The sequence below is a fragment of the Polistes fuscatus genome, unplaced genomic scaffold (assembly GCF_010416935.1).
Source record: "Polistes fuscatus isolate 324 unplaced genomic scaffold, CU_Pfus_HIC Scaffold2, whole genome shotgun sequence".
NCBI classification, from domain to species: Eukaryota; Metazoa; Arthropoda; class Insecta; order Hymenoptera; family Vespidae; genus Polistes; species Polistes fuscatus.
The window spans coordinates 6,519,544-6,539,764 of NW_025113096.1; the positions used below are offsets into that span (position 1 = coordinate 6,519,544).

The following is a 20,221-nucleotide window of genomic DNA, read 5'->3' on the forward strand; positions in this document are numbered from 1 at the left end:
ATAATCAAAATATTAAAAATATTCATTTAATATTAAACAAAATGCAAAATATATTAAGCCTAATATAATTAATGATCTATTAGTTAACTACTATTTAAATTAGTTATAAAAAAAAATTAGAACGTTTAATCGAAGCTATTTTAGGATTCAAGTTTTTTCACAAACTTTAACACTGCATTATACAAAATATTAAATAAATCTGGATGAGATTCCATAATGTTTTGAAAATTCACTCTGTATAATATATAAATCTCACAAGTTTCTATGGCAATGATATTAGCAGTATGATGCATACTTTTCACGAATAAAGCTAAGTCTCCAAAATATGCTCCATCTCCTAAATGACAAACCTAAATATTTATATAAAATATTACTTCTTCTTATAAATTGATATCAATTGAAAAAATAACTAGTCTTTAAAAAATATGATTTAATTTCATCAGAAAAACCTCTTTCCATAAGTTGGTATAAACCGCAACTGTGCCAGATGCGATAAAATAGAGTCCATCTTCTTCTTCGCCAGCTTTGACTATTATGTCATTTTCCAAATAAATTACAGAGTGTAACATATTTGTTAATTGATAAGCAACTGATTTTGGAATATGTTGACATAATGGCACATTACTAATAAATTTCCTGTAAGTGTGCAAAATAAGTTCCTGGAAGAATAAAAGGGTTCGTTCGTTTTCATAAATTCTTTTTGGATATATTACAAATATAATATTTATTCGAACCTCTTGCAGATAAGAGGAAACTTGATTGATTATACGTTGATGTCTATCTAAATTTTTTTTGTTATAATAATTAAAATATTCTAATAGACGGCATTGTAATGCATACGGTAATTCCTTATATCTCATATATTCTTGTAATTGTTGAATATGTTTATAGTGCTTTTTGGTAGCCGAATGCAATGTTATTATAAACTGCATAAGTTGTGCTAAAAGTATACGCGTAATAAAATATGCTAATATATAGAATACATTAAATCTAAAATTTTAACGTTCCATTTGTAATTACGTTGTTTACCTAAAACATAAATAAAGCCAAGAATACCAATGATTGATAATACAATATTTAATAAAATATCGTCTGGCGTTTTCATGTCTAAATAATGAGCTGAACAAACTAGAGCAATAATAGCTCTGTTCAAGCAAATTAAATATTTTCCATAATTTGTTGTTCTTTCCTTTAATGCAGGGGAATCAACCCATGACCTGTAAAAATGTGTGCATCAATTTTATTTATATTGTTATTTAAATAACTTCTATTTGATAAGAATTATTGAAAACGAAAAATGATTCAGATAATAATAGTTCACTTTAGAAATATTTACCCTCTGTTTCTTCCATAAATATTGGACACCGTCAATGGTATAAAATATTCAAGACATGCTGCCCAGTTAATAGATATTATGATAATCATAATCATTTCAAATAATTGATACCATTGACGATCCATATGATATATCTAAAAATATTACAAAATCTAATTGCAAAAATTATTTTAAATAGTTTCACAAAATACTCACAAAACAGAGTCTTCGAGAATAAATAATAATTGCTCGTATTCTAATAATTTTTATTAATTTGAGCATAGCACAATACCAAACTGATTTATAGATTATAAAATCAATTAATTGATATGGTAAAATAGATAAAACATCCACTATAAAAGTACTTTTCATATATTTTCTAATTGAAAAACATTTTATTAAATATAATAAATGTAGTGAATATCGAAAGTAAAATGAGTATGAAGAAATTCAATTGCTTTACATACATTGCAATTATACGACGATCTAAAATAACGATGTTTGTCCAATGATCGTAATATCCAGTAAAAAAGCACATAATTGTATCACATAAAATAATACCATCTAAGACGTTACTAAATATGTACCATTGTTCTTTCTTGTTCATATAAAATGAAAGAAATATGGGATTAATAATTAGAGTTATAAAGCCGGTTATAACCATTATTGCTTCCCAATATTTTCTATGGAAAGAATACGTATACGTACGAGCTATAATTATGAGTATAATTAATTTATTCTATGTAATTAAAATTATAATATAATATAAATAAATAACCTAAAAATACTAAAAGGATGTATCGTATATCGATAAGATTTGAAGTGTCTACTAATTTCATAATTTAATACTCTTTTATTTTTGAATCGCCATTTTGTAAATGGATGTTCAAGTGCTATTGTGCATATAAAAAACATACAATACCAAAATTTTTTTATATATGAAGATCCTGTTATTATATCCTCTTTTATATCCATTTTTAATGTTTCACAATTATGAACCATGCTTGGAGTTAGCTACAGAAGTAACAATATTTGTTATAAACTTAAAATATAAATTTAAATAAAAAATGCAATATTTTTTTATACTATAATTAATAATAATTTAATCGTTGACCTCAGTAATTTTATCTACGTCCACTTCATCAGGTAAGTACACCATTAAATCCATATCAGAAAACAGAATAAATCTTAACAATATTATTATAAGTATAGATGATATTTTAATAGTTTTACTTGAGTTAACAAAAATTATTTTGTGTAACAAATGAAACTATAAAAATAAGAATAATAAAAGGTAGTTCACTTTTGTTTCAAGGTAATTTAAATATGTTTCATAAATATGACATACTTTTATTAAAAATAAACACATTAGACACTATAGCTAATGTATTTCTTAATTAGATAAAATTTTATGTACTACATTATTTTTTTCTCTTTTATAATGATCTATTTTATGTACATTTGTTAATAGTTATAAAGAAAACAAGATTAACTCTTGTAATTAGAAATTATTTACAAATAAAGCTTTTCCTTTTCAATTAATAAATTACAATCATTTTAACAAGAAATATTTTAATTAGTACGATACTTACTATTTAATCAATTTTTATATCTTCTGGTTTTTTGTCTACCTCACTTCTGCATATTATAGATATACGCCTATTTCTGGGTATTCTGTGTCCTTGAAAATAGGATTCTTCAGATTTTAAAATTTCATGATTATATTTTTGTCTTGCCACACCACTGAAATTCATTTCATGCGATGTTAATTAAACTATTGACATTATATGCACACACACATAAACTAGTGTGGTTATCATTACCTCATAACGTATAATGATCTACGAGGAAGAAGAAAATTTTCTTTACATTCCTGTTCGTGACCAACCATTGTTAGGCGCATCACACTGTCGCTCAATAAACTCAGTCCAGCAATAACATCTCCACAAAACTGTTTATAAAATATTACATATAATTAAAATATTTTTCCAAGATAGTAATAAATAGAATGAACGACATCATGACAATATAAATCATACAAGAATATTTTTATGAATAAATACAATAATTATATTATAATTGTCAATGGACTCCTCTTGTTGAAAAAATTAGTTCCCATTAGAAAAATAACAATTAACATGTTTATTACTTGGATAAGTGACTGCCTTAACACACCATATACTACTACTTAAACTTATAAAAGAGAGAGTAATAAAGATAACTATAATTATATTACAATTAAAAATAAAACATTACCCTAATACTGTCAACATGCGGCTTTATCCATCCATCAGCCATTAAATCTAAAACATGTACTAAACTTAACTGCGGCATTCCTAACGGAAATGCTTTTTCACGTATTCGATTAATTACTTTGGTATTTTGTTCATTCCATTGTCTTCTCTCTGTTTCTCTGTAACCATGAATAGCCTATAAAGAATGTAAATTTGTTGAAAGAATAGAATAAAATTGTTGGAGTAAAACTATTATAAATCATGTAAATTATACTAACGTTATCCCAATGTGCAAACTCATATCTTAAACGTTGCATGTATGGGTCAATTTCTTTCATCAAAGAAATTTCTTCTTCTTCAACGATAAAGTCAGGATAAATTTTCATAGTCATACGTAAAGCATCTTTCCAATTTGCAGTGTTACTTTTGTCGGTCTTGTTTATTACACTATTCAAATTTGCAACAGTACATTTTGATAATTTCAATGTAATATTTTGAGAAGCTGAATAGAAAACATTATTTTGGATCAATCGCAACAATAGAACTTTTATCATATTTATTATAAATAATTATTAAAATCTTATTATATATTAATAATATTAGTTTCTTTTATTTTCTGTAATCTATATATATATATATATATATATATATATATATATTCTTCTTCTTTTTCTATTATGTATTCATGACGTATCTGCGCAGTCAAAGGCAAATCTATAATCTCGTACGTTGAATAAGACATCAAATGGACAAATTCAAATGATATTTAATTATACTATATTTATACTTCAAAAGGTAATATTTAATTTATACAATAAATTTAAACAATACTTGTATTTTTAACTAAATGAGCTATATATAACTGAAACAAATATTATTTTAGAAAAGTAATATGATTATTTTTGTAAATTCATAGAATTTTGTAAATTCATTATCTACATACACACAATGGTAAGTTTTGAACACATTTATATTAATCTAACGTTATCAAAAATTTGAAATTATACCTACCTTATATAATTACACTACTATCAAATTTCGATTTCAAATTAGTCTTAAAAAGATTTAATCGAGATATTAATTACGAAACACAGTTCGAATGATTTTTATTACGATTTCTACCAATCAGCAAATAAGTTATATAAAACGCTGATTGGTGCGTTCAGGATATCCAGGTATTTGGATATAATATTTTATGTAATTTTTATGAAGAAAAGAAGAAAGATTTATTTTTGACTTTGCTATTGTTATTAATATTATTTTGTTATTCATTTGAATTGTCATCGATTAATCTTAGCATGATAAAATTATATGTTTCCAATGAATCAGAATAAAATTATCTAAAATTTATATGAGAGGAATCGTGTATCGACCAATCAGAATGCAAATTAGAAGTTAAAGTAAAGGTTAACTCTGGGCGATGTTCTGTCCTATGATTGAGCATTGGATTCAGACTATGATATATACCGTGGTCGCAAGATGGCGTAATACGTGCGACGCTGCTTTTGACGTTCGTGTATGAGTTTTTTTTTGGTTCCTTCTACGTTGAAAACGCGAAGAAGTAATTTTTCCATTAGTGTATTGCTTGGTCCTCGCTCGTTTGACCGAGAATGCGGTGGAAAGAGTTATCCGTGATACAAGACGCTCAACTAATCAGGATTTCGATTATAAGTATATAGTACGCGAGACACACGAGGTCCCGCGATTGGCCAGTTTATGAAACGACGATGGCTCCGTGAGGAGAGAGAACATGGCTGCGACGCAAGCCGAGAGCCAACAAAACGATGTGAAGCTGAACGAGTCCGTGAAATGCGCACAGAAACGTCCACAAGTTAGTGGAAATAGTGCAAGTGGTAGTACAAAGCAGCAGCTGGATCCAGAGCCGGGTGATAAAGTGTCCCGGGGCGCGGCCCAGCTGCTTAAATATGTGAATCGCGGTGGGGACACGGCTTTCGAGATGAGTCAATACCGCGAGGACATTGGTGGACACACTGCCGGTGAAATAAAATCTCCACGAGAGGCCGGCCAAGCTCCTCAAGAGACTATCGGTAAACAGGAGGCCCTCGACGCATCTGGACATGCGGGTCATCCTGGACATCCGTTTGCACCGAACGTTATACGTGACTACTCTGAAGAGTATACTAATAAATCTAACGAATTTTCCGCCAAACCGTTAACAGATTATCAAGGTAAACAAATACCAGAATACGTGACGAAACATGGAGAATTTCCAGGAATTCATCGACCGGACATGGAAGAACATTACACTGCATCTAAGGTTGAATCAAGATTAGCGTATGTAGGAGGTACTCCTGCCAACTTTCCTAGCCAAACAAGGTTTCTATCAGGTCAAAGTATATCCCAGGCTACAGGTCCTACGCCTACTCTTAATCAGTTACTTCAGGCATCAACACCTGTTCATCGATTCCATGGGAACTATCCTGCCATGGGACCTGAATCTTATCAACAGCCGTGGCCTATGCAACGACCACCGGTTGTACCACCTGTATATCCCCAACCTAGCCAACGTCCTCCACAAACGGTAAATAATACAAACACAATTTCAAAATATACCGTTTTAGTATATACTCTATTTATTTATAGGTAGTTCTATACCATTAGTTCACAAGTAAAAACATTTAATATTATGTTGTTTAGATTTATCAAATAATTATGTTTGCTGATACAGGTATAATAAACATAAAAGCGTAACAATTTGTTGATATAGGTATAACAAATATAGAAGCATAACAATAGAATTTTGTAAAATAATAAAGAAGTATAATTATCTTAAAAATATTGTATATAATATTTTTGTAAAAAAATAAATTTTTTATTACATGCATTAAATAAAATTAAGTACTACAAAACCATTCAAACATATATATCACTTAATTATATAATTGAATGATATTATATGAATGGTATTTTACATGAAATTCAATATTAACAAATAGGGTTCACCAAGATTACATGGAGGACCAGGAGGACCCAGTTCTCCAACTCCAATGCCATATCAACAATATGCCCAACGTTATACCTCTCCTGCTAGACCTCATACACCTTACAGTCATCATCAGGTAATTAACTCTCTTAAAGATATAAATAATAATCTACTAAAGAACAAAACTATTAACTAATAATATTGTTCTATTTTTAGTTAAATTCATATACAACACAAACAAGCCATCCTTCCAGTCTATATACGGAACAAAGAGGATGGAATCAAGGTGGACCTCCAAATCCTCCACCTCCACCTCCATCTAATCAAGTAAATCCTTCGAGTCAGTCACCTCAAAGAGCTCTCTCTCAATCCCCAGCACCACCACCATCTGCTTCTCCACAACCTCAACCAACTCAATCGCAAGTGAGTATTAAATATATGTCACATATTTGCTTTTTATTTTTGACAACTTTGACAATAAGTCATATGTTGTCAAGAATTTATTGAAATGATTTTTCTATTTTAGTAATTTATATACAAATTGAATAATTTTATTTTTTACTAAGTTACAAAATATAAGTTTGTTATTAAAATAAACATTTCTATGGGAAGGTATTGTTGAAAATATTGTATGCTCACTGATTAATATTCCAATTAATAAGATTATTTAATGAATAGAAGATATAATTGCTTAATTAAAGATAAATTAATAAATTTGTTTTAAGAAATCTTTAATGAATGATAATTAATCCTTTTATTTGGTTTAATATGATATTACTATATTATTTCTTCTGTTATTCAATTGAGTGATAAATATTAGATAATGAAATCGTAAAATAAGAAAACCATACATTATAGGAAAGAATGATAAATAAAGGAAATGCGATAAGATAGAAATATCTGCAATATTTCAAACGAAAATTGTTTTAAAACAATTAAAGTTAAAGTTAAAAGTTCTTTTATTTTATTTTACCTTTACTTGTATTTGGAATTATTTTCATCGACTAATACATTCATAAGTTAAATATTTTGTTAATTCTTTTCTTTATTCTAGAATAAGATGTAAAAATGAATTCAGATTTTTTATTCATTTATATAATAGTTTTTAGTTTAAGGTACAACAACTTTGAATCATTAAAGTAAAATATTGAAAGAATACTTTTTTAATACGAATAGTTTTGGATGAAAATATTTAAAAACATTTTTCAAATATAACGTTTTTAATAAAACAGTTAATGATAAAATTAATTTTTGTTTTTGTTTTTAGAATTTCCACAATCTACAACAACGATCAACTACGCCCAATACTCAAGGAATAGATTCTGGGGTAAGTGTGTCTCTTTTGTTTAATCATTCATTATATTACTTATAGTTTTTTATTTATTATTATATTTTGCATGTGATATTACTTCAACTTTAGACACTACTGGTTTGCAATTAGTGTATTAGCATTAATTATTTATTTTTATATCTTTCTTTTATTATTTTACTGTATTTTTTGGAATTGTTTTTATTCATATAATTTCTTTAAACTCCACATGCATATTCTATAGAAAAAATAAAGATAAATAATTATTTGGACGTATCTTTAAAAATTAACTAATTTATCTTAAAAGAAAAAGAATTTATTAATATTAATAAAAATTACAGTTTGTGTGTTTATATTTAAAGTTTAAATTTCAATATATAACCGATATCTGGAGATATAGATTAATCGATCGATCAGTAAATTTATGGGAAAACTTTTTTATGTAAATTCAGTTTTTCTGTTTCAAAATTAGAACAAATAATTACAAATCTTATGTACAATTTACAATCTAATTTATAAAAAAAAAACGTAATTTGTTGAGAAGTTTCGTTCGATATTATTTGAAAATGCGGTGCGTAGGTAGAAAATTGTGTGGTATAAAATAAAACTAAAAAAAAACGTATTAGGATTATAATTTTATGATGATTTTAAAATTACGTTGAATATCGATGAAATAATCAATTCATGCTTATGGGTAATAAAAAGTTAACATATCGCTTTTTATTATATACAGGTACGTTATAATGTACGATGTATGTGCTGCAAACGTTAGAACGACACAGATCGTCCTAACGATCGATATACTCGGTACGAGTTAGGATTGTGAATTAAGAAAGATAGATAATAGCACCATTCGTACGATTCATAGGAAATAAGAAAAATACGTGAAAGTATTAGCTAAAATAACCTATAAAATAATACATGTAAAAATTATAATAAAGATTAATGAAAAGGGAACGTTTTTGATTGAAAAACGTAAACAGTGAAAAAGACGTTTATTAACAATATCAACAATGATGATGATGATGATGACAGTGACGATGGTGACGGTGACGATGATGGTGATGATGATGATGATGGTGATGATGGTGATGGTGACGGTGACGATGATGGTGATGATAGTGATGGTGATGATGGTGATGGTGATGGTGATAGTGATGATGATGATGATGATGATGATGATGATGATGATGATGATGATGATGATCATGATCATAATAATAATAATAATAATAATAATAATAATAATAATAATAATAATAATAAAAAACATAAAAAACATAAAAAACATAAAAAAAGAAAATAAAAATAAAAAAGGAAATTTTTTCGTTGAGTTAGTTAATGCGACAACAGAAAATGGAACGAGAAACAAACGGGGATATAGCGTAAGAAAGCGAAGAGAATCCCTCGCCGAACGTTTTTAGAGAGCGACAGCAGTAAGCGGGAAACAGTAAGCAGCAGTGAGTTCGAGTTGGAGAGTAACCGAACGCAGACGGAAATTGCCGAGCACGAGCAAACGCTTGCCGCGCCACGAAAGAACGCCCTCCAACGAGTTGTTAGACGCGAGTTCTGTAAACCGAAGTTACGGAACACTCGATAAAAGAATCATGTTTTCTTTTACGGCCGGCCACATACGCGTATAATAACCATCGTACGTATTTAGTCGTTACGGTACAACTCTATCGTGTGTAGAAACACCGACGATTGCTTATAACATCCATATATTAGTTTTCCTTGTTCCATGATAGAGAGGAACTTCAGGGGGAATTTATTGACACAACATGCGTTTCTCGAACGATGCAATACACGATGGTGCACCCACAGCAAGATAGTGACAAGATCATGCTTCTTGTAACGAATGTTATTTTAATGTTGATGATCATTTAAATTTTGTCATGCTTCATCCTCAAGACAAATAAACAAAAAAGAAAAGAAAAAAATAAAGAAAGAAAGCTTTTTAAAGAGAAGAAGGAGAACGACGACGAGTCGATATACGAGTCTTCGTTTCTAAAAAAATACGTAAAAAAGCCAAGGGCATGGCATAGTTTTTCAACGTCAAAGATCATCGTCATCCTTGAATATTATACAGGGTAACGCCTCTGTTTCGATCTCGTGTTATGCCGAGAGAGAAGGAATTAACGTTTGTTCGTATTTTCGACTTCTCTTACCAATGTTTCTTAATACGTATACCCAAGTATTTCGTCGGTATCCTTCTGGATCAACAACTATTCGCGACTTGGTAGGTGCGATGATGTGACTATTTTCTTTCTCTTTATTCTTCTTTCTTCCACCGTGCCTCTGTTTTTCTCGTTCTTCTGCCCACTACTCCTGTCCCCACTTTCTCTCCTAATACCACCTCTACCGTTCTCTCCCTCCCCTGTTCTCCTACTCGTCATGCGTGTCGTGCGCGTTCGCTCGCTCGTGTTAACTCTTATTCTCTCGTATTCGCTCGCTCCTTCCTCGTCATCGTCGTCATCGTCGTCATCGTTTGTATAGTCACTCTTTTATTATCACTCGGTTGCAATGTATCGCCCCAACGATTCGTTCAAAGTATATTACGGAAAATACTCCTACAAACAACATCAACAACAGCAGAAACAAAAAAAGAAGCTAAAGTATAGAATTATATGGATTGTATTGTTGTTACTGATCATGTGTTCTTCTTTACAATATCATCGTCGTCGTCGTCGTCGTCGTCGTCGTTTTTGTGTTTAGTACGAGCGAACGTAACGATGCATCATAGTATTTTTAATCACCATAGAGTGTGTCTTGACATTTGTTGTGCACAAGATGTGACATACGAATGAAAAAGAGAATCACTGGATTACAGGGACTTCTTGCACAAAAGACCCCTCCCCCCCTTATCCTTCTCCATGATGATTATTATTCATTTTCTTTTATCGATATATCTTCGCGTGCTTGTTTATTGTTTTTTAAATTTATTTTTTTTTATCGAGAGGAATATTATGCATATTATTTTTTCTTTAAAACGTAAAAAGGAATCTTTTTGTTGTATTGTTTTAATAATAGTCGCGTGAGAAGCACAATGCGCTGCTTCACCGTTGTCAGCCGCAAGAAAAGAGCTAGTGTGTAATTGATTGCTCGAAAGCCGATCGAACGGTGTCACGTCGAACGGTTATTGGACGGTGGCTCCTGGTACGTAACGTTTCTACTGCATCTACAGAAGAGATATTTATCGCCTTTTTCTATTTAATCTCCTCTAGTTAGGATAGTAAAACAGATGACAACGACGACAACGTATTTTTAGATGCGGTTAGGAAAAGTCGTGGGGTTATAAAAATTGAAAAACGCGTGAGATTACCGTTGCCATGAAAAAGAAGAAAAGAAAACTAAATTGAGAGACACCTATAACGATAATCGTTTGTTATGTTTTTAATACCTAATCGAAGTTCACTTGTGGATTTGTTTCAAAACATTTGGGTCGTTTTTGATTATTTTATTTATCTTACGAAAATTCAAAGATACACTTTTGATTTATATGTTTGTGGTAAATGTTGAATTTCATATTTTTAATTTCAGGAATTATCAGGACAGAATAGTAACGACAGTTCGAATGGACCTGCCTGTCCTGGAACACCAAATTCTCAGGGGATGAGGCCTACCCCTTCGCCTACAGGATCCACAGGTTCACGCTCGATGTCCCCTGCTGTTGGTCCGTTTATTTTCTTTTTTTAATCTTCATATTTTTAATAAAGTCTTATATTTTTTCATTCCTTTGTAACAAAGAAAAGCTGAAGAATTAGATGTATTTTGGATGTAGTAAATTTTGTGTATTTGCATGCTTTCTGTAATGTATGTCAAATGTGTATAAATGTTTGTTTGTTTTTTTAGGTCAACAAAACGTTCAGATGCCTCCACGTCCGTCGAGCAGCCAATCGGACGGTAATGGACCAGCGCGTATGAGTCATTCTCCAATGACGACTCAGGGTATTTGTTATAATCAAATATTGTTGTGGTTTTAAGTTAATTTATTTTAATACTTAGATCGCGTATGCAGTTTCTTTTAAGATTATCATAATATAATCTATAATTTGCAATTAATCCGTATAAAAAATTCTTAGGGGCGTATCAACAGCCACTGGGTCCTTCTACGCACATGCATAGTTATAAAATGAATAGCACTGGTCCTGGTGTAGTACAACCAGGACCAGGTTCTGCGAGTCTTGGTGGAATTAATCCAATGGGTGGTGGGATGGGATATTCAGCTGGGGGAACGGCTGCAGGTCAGCCTGGAGGTTATCATGCACAGAGTACCTATCCACCTCCTCGCCCACATATGCAGTTCTCACAGGGTTATCCCTCTCCAGCTAACTCACAACCACCACCAAATAATCAATATCAACCTCCTAATAGACCAAACAATTTGGTGCAATATCCTCCTTATGCGGTAAGTATAATAGTATTGGCGTTAGTATTCAATGTGATATGTTTAACATATTAATTGTCTTACAGCATAAAATGGGATTTAATAATGTACCACCGGGAATGCCTCCTAGTCCGGGACCTCCTCAAGTTTATGCAGTTAGTGGAGCAACTGGCATGGTACCACCTGGCACTCCAAGTGTAGCTGTAATAGGTAATATGGGACCTCCGACAAGTTCTATGGGTCCACCACCACCTTCACCCAATCATGTGAGCAATCAGCCACCACCTCCAAGCTCGGTGGTACCACATATTCATACCTCTGCCGCAACACCATCACTGAATCATGAAGGAAGTCCAATGCCACCACCAAGCACTACTCCCAATTCACATCCTACATCGACGCCAACTCCGACGAGTCATAATTCTACAGATCTTACACCAGAGGCTTCCAATGATAGTGGAATAACCACTACTGCTTCTGGTATATTACTTTCTGTTTTTTAAATTGTTTTTAGTAGAAAGTGTTCCATGATTCTTTGTAACAATAAGTAAAAATCATTTTAACTGTAAGATGAATTAGAAAAGTTACTTAAATATATTTTACATGATGTAGGTACATCGTCTATTAACGTTACTTCAACTTCAAGTGGTACAGTTACATCAGTTATAACAACAGGTCCTGATGGTACATCTTTAGATGAAGGTTCACAGCAATCAACATTATCAAATGCATCAGCTGGTTAGCGTCTTGTACATAATGAAAGTTATACATCTATTAACAAATATGAAATTAGATAATAAACATATATTTTCTTTTATTTATTTACATTTTTTTAATCTTAAAATTATATTTAATTATACGTATGTAGCTTCAGGAGAAGACGCAGCTTTCACGCCAAAGGTCCGTAAAGAAATGTTAGGTGGATATCATAGTCATCCTACAACACCACAAAATACAGTTCCATCTCCCGGTGCTGCTAGCATTAATTCAATTCACGAGGAATATCCTGATATGAATAGTCCAGGCTGGCCACGTACTCCTGCTAGTCCTGTATGTATTGTATTCTGTAATATATACATAATTTAATATTAAAAGTAGTTTCGCATTTAAAATTAGATATTTCAATTTGCATGATGTGTTTCTATAAAGAATTATTTTATATATTATATATATATGTATTATGTGTGAGGGCCTATAATTTCATTATTATATTCTTGAAATTTTCAATATTTTGATATTTTACAGGTGTTTAACAGTCATGTGCCTCAAGACCCATACAGATCTAAGGTTATGGTTTTTTCAATCTAAGTATTTGCTCTATATATTTTTAGTTTATATTATATACACGCTTATGCTTGAACGTTTTACATTTTTTATCATTTGCATTGCTCTTGGTTTTTATGCAATCTGTAATTTTTTCTCTTTTTTGCACAGTAGTAAAGAGGTTTTAAAGATTAATTCTTTAAAATAATAATTTACAGAATAAAGGAAATCATTAGTTTCATAGTAAAAAATGTTGGTTATATTTTAAATATTATTATTTGTGCAATCAGTTATTTTCTGTATTAGCTATAAAATAAAATGTTTAGCATTACAAAATAAAATTTTTATAGATCACATTGAATAAGTCAATAAGTTTTAGTTACAAAACACAAAGAAGATTTATAGCTAATCAAAATATACTCTTGCGTTAAAATACATTTCCATCAACAAGATTCAATCTTTAGAATAATAATTCAAATTGAATTTCGAATTCAACAGAGAGACAAAGATAAATTGATTGCATTGATATTACATCAGATTTGCATTATTTTTCTTTTCCTTTACATTTATATTTTCTTAAGTTGCATGAAATAAAACTTAATATTAATCAATATTTGTATTTTCGCTAACTAGATATTGTCACCGGTGTTATATAATTAAGAAAATATAACATAATTTAGCAGTAAGGTTTCATATATAATTGCTATAACATAATAATGTCTATCAAACAAGCCTACAAACTTCTATTTCCTGTATATTATATTAATAAAGCTTACGTATGTGTTTGTGCGTATGTACATCATCATCATAAACAAATTATAACAGTAGAATTTATATAACTCTAGTATATATTTAGAAAAAAATTATACGATATTCATTATAATATAAAACTTTTCAGAAACCAGACAGTTTAGCTAAGCTTTATGAGATGGATGATTCAATGGAACGAAGAACATGGTTAGACAAATTAGTCTCTTTCATGGAAGAACGAAGATCTCCAATCACAAGCTGTCCAACAATCTCCAAGAACCCCCTCGACCTATTTCGGCTATACCTCTACGTGAAGGACAGGGGGGGCTTCATGGAGGTATGCAAGGTGCAGTGTAGTTCCATCTAGCCCTTGGTGTCTTATGTAGTTTTATTGTCTTATTGTGTTTCATTTTCCTTTTACGCTCTAAGTATATTTGAAGTGCCTTGTGAACATTTCATTAGTTTTATCTATTTATATATATATATATATATATATAGATATAGATATAGATATGTGTGTGTGTGTGTGTATCTATATATATTCATTTATTCGACTATATATCGTCAATGATTTTTTTTATATAGTAATTATTTTCATAGTTCAGTATAATATAATAGATAAAGTGCTTCATTTATATAACTTTGCTGCATCATGCATGAAATTATTGCCATTAGTGTCTTTCTTCTTATATTCTAAATATTTAAGTAATAAGAAGGAACAAAAAGTAGGAGATACCAAAAAATAAAACTATTTAACACAAACATTTTAGAAAGTGATACTATATGGGAAACAGCCTGATCTACGAACCTTGGTGCTATATGGAATTATTCTAAATAGTCAATGAAGATAAATTTTTTAATTTGAATATAAAATAACGATGATTCGATTTAGAGTGAAATTTTCATTTATATGATGATTTCTTTTTTTTTTTTTCTTCATTGGTGCATGTTTTTCTAAGTGTGCACAAAAGGTGTGTTATGTAAAATTACATATTCACTTTAATATTAAATTTCTCTTGAAATAGATCAAAGTAATTTTTAAATGATATTCTAATTGGTTGCTGCGTTGTATATTCTAAGTGTTTTTTATCTCGATATTGATTTGTTGTAATGTCGACTACTGTTAGTAACAATTTTAAGAAAAAACCAAATGAAAAATAAAAGTAATCTACTTTAGGTAACGAAAAATAAAACATGGAAAGATATTGCTGGGTCACTGGGCATTGGTGCAAGCAGTAGCGCAGCGTACACGTTACGCAAACATTATACAAAACATTTATTGGCATTCGAATGTCACTTCGATCGTGGTGGCATAGACCCACAACCTATTATAAATCAAGTTGAAGCTGGCTCCAAGAAAAAAGCGAATAAAGGAACAGCTTCTGTACCATCACCTGGTAAATAAATAATAACATTCATGTAGAGTAGAATTTTATAATAAATTGAATAATTTGTACTAATATTATTAAATTGCAGGGTCTTCCAATTCACAAGATTCCTTCCCTGCTGCTGGCTCCAGTAATGCTTCAATGGATGGTTATGGTAGCTATCAAAGTAGTTATGCTGGTACACCAGGAGGACCGGTATCAGAATATACACCTCCTCCTCCGAGACCACCTAGCCAGAGTAGCGCTCCTTCTCCACATCAAGGTATGCACAAAATTGTATAAAAATCCTTATATATTTTATAATTTAACCCTTTCGTTACGAGCGTCGCCTATAGACGACATCCGCGTGACGACCTGCGACGCACTGCTCCATTTAGTGGCGCTACTCCGGTGGCACGGTGACCCATTCAGCGGTGTCACTCCGACGGAGCACACTGCCGTAGCGAAAGGGTTAATGTTGACTCTTTGTGACTAATTTGAAATAATTTCAAGGAATACAACAAGGCAGTTACCAGGCAACAGGTTCCTATCAAAATTATCCTCAGGATCAATATATACGACCCCAAGGAAATGCATTATCTCAACAAGGAGAATTCAGTCAACCTTATTCACCTCGTTCACATTATCCTCCTTATGTACCAGACGTTGACAGGTAAGATTATATATTACTTTATTATTGTCTTAACAATTTCAATTCAGAAGAATATAAGAAAATTAAAGTTCTTTGTCAAACAGAGGCTATCCTAGTGGAAATATGCCACCAAATACCGCCAGTGGGCAAGATATGTATAATAGATATAGCAGTAATCAACAACCAGGAAATTACCCCACGGGAACGCCACCTAATGCTCGGAGCAATAGTTATCCTTCCGCACCACAAGCTCATCCAGCTACTGTAACTCAACAAACGGCTACAAGTCAACCTTCTTCACCTTCTCAACCTTCAACCGCCTCGTCTTATTCTTGTCCTCAAGATTATTATCGACAAGAACAGGTAATATATATTTAATAATAATTGATCATATTAGTTTATGAAAATTACGAGACACAAATACGTTTTTTTTTTTTTTGAAAACTAAGGGCGGTTATGGAGGTCCCGGAGGAAGTCAGATCTATACTCCTGGTGCAGCTGCTAACAAAAACATGCCGCCGCCACCTCCAGGTCCTACTCAACCTAGGCGTCATCCTGATTTTGCCAAAGACCAACAATATTCTCAATATAATCAGCAGCGACCAGCATATCCAGGTAATTTGATTTTAGTCTTAATTGTTTTCTTTTTGCAAGGATCATTAATATTACAATTATATTTTATTATATGCTTATAGTTGCAGGATGGCCAAGTACAACCAGTCAGTATAATAGCAGTAGTGGAAATAATAGAGTTCAGTATCCAAATCAACAAAATCAGCCTCAAGCACCACCACAGCAACCACCACAACAACCACCACCACAACCGCCTCCTCCTGTTGCCTCTGCATCTTCAGCTGTTTCCGCCGTTGGAGCTATTGCCTCTGGACAACAATGGGCCAGTCAACAAACAAACAGGACTTCTTCCCAACCAACTTTAAATACTATAGGTCATACACCTCCGCCATGGGATCATCGTTATTCTAATCAACCATCACCTTTGTACCCACCACCAGGAACACATCAGGTAAATAATGTTTTATAACCCAGTTTATTATTCTGGCATGTCCGTTTGTAGAATATATTATATACAATTACGAATTATTATCTTTATTATAGAACCAGTTAGGAATGAGTCCCATAATGAGTCAACAACCTACTTCAAAAAGAGAAATGACGTTTCCCCCTGATAGTGTAGAAGCTATTACGCCATTATTATACAAACGAAGAAAATTATCTCGTGGTGATGTTGCACCCGTTGAAGCTTGGCGCATAATGATGGCCTTACGTTCAGGATTACTAGCTGAAAGCTGTTGGGCCCTTGATGTATTGAACATTTTATTATTTGATGATTCTTGTGTAAGTAGATAAATTATATATTTGATGTAAAAGAAGATTTAACTCAATTAGAATCTAAGACTGATTGGAGTAATCTCTATTATTTCAGGTAAGTTATTTTGGATTGGCGCATTTACCTGGATTACTGGATGTATTGTTAGAGCATTTCTCACGATCTTTGTCGGATATGTTTGAATCTTCAGCCAATGACGAGGATCATTATTGGACTCAACAGTCTAATGGACCTGAAGTTGACTTGGGAGCCGTAACTCGTCCAATAGATCCAGAAGATCGGACTAAATTGCTTTCTTCATCGAATTACACATTTTGTCGAGGCGTGGCCGTCCTGTGAAGATCGTGCCTAGAGATGACGACATATTTGTTTTGGACTCTCGAAGGTGTTGGGATCATCAAGAGTGCGAAGTAGACACGGAGCCGTGGCAAGTCGATACGAGCACCACAAAATACATAGTAACGTGTTTTCAATCGGAGATATGTTCGGTACCGTTCGCGCGTCTTCTTAGGGACGAGAAGCCACCTCTTTTGCAAAAGGAGGTTGAACATAATATCGACTCGAAGGATGATTTTAAAGTAGAAACCAGCTCTACAGAGACTGCTGAATACTCTAACAAGTTCACCGAATCCGGTGGTGAATCGAGTGAAAAACCTAAGGATAATGGTGAACGTAAACAACAGCAACAACAATTAGACAAGAAAAAGAAGACTAAGACACTGAGCGATGTATTGTCTAGGATTAAAAGAGAACCAGTCGAGATGAACGATCTTACACGAGAATTGTTTGAGAAAAAGCATGACGGTTATAAGAAAGATAATGACGGTGAGACTAAAGCTAACAATAATATGGGAGAACATTTTGTAGATATATCATCACAAAAGAACGACGAAGAAGGACAACAATCGGTACCAACACAAAATGGATTGAACGATTCCGCGGCGGTTATTAGCAATGTCGATTCGGAGAAGGTCGATGTCAAGTCCGAAAGTGAGGAGCAAGAATCACCAAAGGGATGAGAAAGAGGGACCAAGATTACAGGTTAAAGATCCTGCCGGTACCTTGAAGAGAAGACGGATAAGCGATTACGAGGATGAAAGTTATTCCCGCGACGAAGCGAGTCTTTATCTCGTAACAGAGACACAGGACAATTTGGCGCGTCGTTGCGTTTGTCTTTCGACTATTCTGAGAAATCTAACATTTATACCAGGAAACGAAGCCGAATTTGCCAAGAACGTTACGTTCTTGAGCTTACTTGGCAAGCTCTTGTTACTATATCACGAGCACCCAGCAAGAGCACAAAAGACACGAAATTATGACAGAGAGGAAGACGCAGATTTTGCGGATTCCTGTAGCAGCTTGCAAGGTGAAAGCGAATGGTGGTGGGATTTTCTGCATCATATAAGAGAAAATATATTAGTGATGGCGGCTAATATAGCTGGACATATGGACTTGAGTCAACATCCCGAAGAAATATCTCGTCCAGTTCTCGATGGTCTTCTACATTGGGCCGTATGTCCTGCAGCACATGGTCAGGATCCTTTCCCAACGGTTGGTCCTAATTCAGCCCTTTCACCACAAAGACTCGCCCTAGAAGCATTATGCAAGCTTTGCGTAACCGAATGCAATGTCGACTTGGTAGTCGCGACGCCACCTTATTCGAGACTTCAGAGGCTCTGCTCGGTCCTGACCAGGCTTCTTTGTCGAAGCGAGGAACAAGTACTTCGCGAATTCGGTGTCAATCTCTTACACTTCTTATCGGCTGCCGATAGCGGAGTGGCACGCACTATTGCACTGCAAACGCCCTGTATCACGCTCCTGGTGTCGTTCATCGAGTACGCCGAGACGAGCGCCATAGGTGTTGCGAATCAGCACGGTCTTGCAGCTCTGCGTGACAACCCGGAATCGATGGGCACCAGCTTAGATATGTTACGACGAGCTGCTGGTACACTGCTCAATCTTGCTAGGCATCCAGACAACAGAACTCTTCTACTGCAGCACGAATCACGTTTGCTCGCACTCGTAATGAGTCAAATTCTGGATCAACAAGTTGCCGCGATCGTTGCGCGTGTGCTATTCCAGTGTTCCAGGGGTACGTAACTCTGATGATCATTAGCTGACGACTACGTTCTTCTTCGTCCGTCTTTATTATCTCCGTCTCTGTGCCCTTACATATTATCTAGATTGTAAAAAGAGTAAAGAATTGAGGAATGTTTTGACCGAGTGACGATAATGTTGATATTGATAATGAACAATAATAGTGTTGGTTATGATAGTGCTGCTCAGTGATGGTGGTAATGTGGTGATGGTAATGGCACCAGACTGATCGGGTAAGTCGATTGAACAATAAAAAACCGAACAGAAATATTTGTATCGAGCCATCCGTCGTGTTTTGGTGCAAGGGTCCTAGTGATATGTAAAGACTTTATTGTGGGCGCAGAGAGCGGTTGGAAGATGGCCAAGAGGTCAAAAAAAGGTGTGCAAATATACTAGCGCATAAGAAAAAGACCGAAAAACGCGCGCGTAAAAGAAATTTAGAGAGAGAGAGAAAGAGAGGAGAGTGTGTGTGTGTGAGAGAGAGAGAGGTGTGTGTGTGAGAGAGAGAGAAAAGAAAAGGAAAGGAAAGGAAAGGAAAGGAAAGGAAAGGAAAGG

At 33.1% G+C, this 20,221-nt stretch overlaps 3 protein-coding genes across 4 annotated transcripts; 1 reads left to right on the forward strand and 2 right to left on the reverse strand.

The window, feature by feature from the left end:
- Positions 1-99: 99 nt before the first annotated feature.
- Positions 100-2,317, reverse strand: LOC122516861 (potassium/sodium hyperpolarization-activated cyclic nucleotide-gated channel 1-like). Its single transcript, XM_043635061.1, has 8 exons — positions 2,094-2,317; positions 1,783-1,998; positions 1,532-1,694; positions 1,337-1,470; positions 1,030-1,217; positions 735-940; positions 450-659; positions 100-350 (listed from the first exon to the last, which is right to left on the reverse strand). Exons 1-8 carry the CDS (start codon positions 2,315-2,317, stop codon positions 141-143), a joined length of 1,551 nt encoding a protein of 516 aa, XP_043490996.1. The 3' UTR covers positions 100-140.
- On the reverse strand, positions 2,149-5,134 carry LOC122516850 (alpha-ketoglutarate-dependent dioxygenase alkB homolog 7, mitochondrial). 2 transcript variants are annotated; one of them, XM_043635044.1, is made up of 5 exons: positions 3,828-4,169; positions 3,572-3,745; positions 3,139-3,266; positions 2,908-3,058; positions 2,149-2,329 (listed from the first exon to the last, which is right to left on the reverse strand). In XM_043635044.1, exons 1-4 carry the CDS (start codon positions 4,101-4,103, stop codon positions 2,911-2,913), a joined length of 726 nt encoding a protein of 241 aa, XP_043490979.1. In that variant the 5' UTR covers positions 4,104-4,169; the 3' UTR covers positions 2,149-2,329; positions 2,908-2,910. The 2 variants fall into 2 exon arrangements, with proteins under 2 accessions (XP_043490979.1, XP_043490980.1); XM_043635045.1 differs by lacking the exon at positions 2,149-2,329 and adding an exon at positions 5,017-5,134 and having other exon boundaries at positions 2,855-3,058; positions 3,828-3,996.
- Positions 5,135-5,299: 165 nt separating this feature from the next.
- On the forward strand, positions 5,300-20,102 carry LOC122516798 (trithorax group protein osa). Its single transcript, XM_043634932.1, is given in 22 exon segments — positions 5,300-6,091; positions 6,507-6,629; positions 6,710-6,916; positions 7,761-7,820; positions 11,343-11,475; positions 11,655-11,750; positions 11,885-12,210; positions 12,276-12,669; positions 12,802-12,927; positions 13,058-13,239; positions 13,435-13,476; positions 14,351-14,548; positions 15,380-15,599; positions 15,679-15,852; positions 16,083-16,242; positions 16,326-16,584; positions 16,671-16,836; positions 16,917-17,245; positions 17,338-17,577; positions 17,666-17,882; positions 17,885-18,572; positions 18,574-20,102. Coding segments are annotated over 22 exon segments (6,228 nt in total). The 3' UTR covers positions 19,670-20,102.
- Positions 20,103-20,221: the final 119 nt, after the last annotated feature.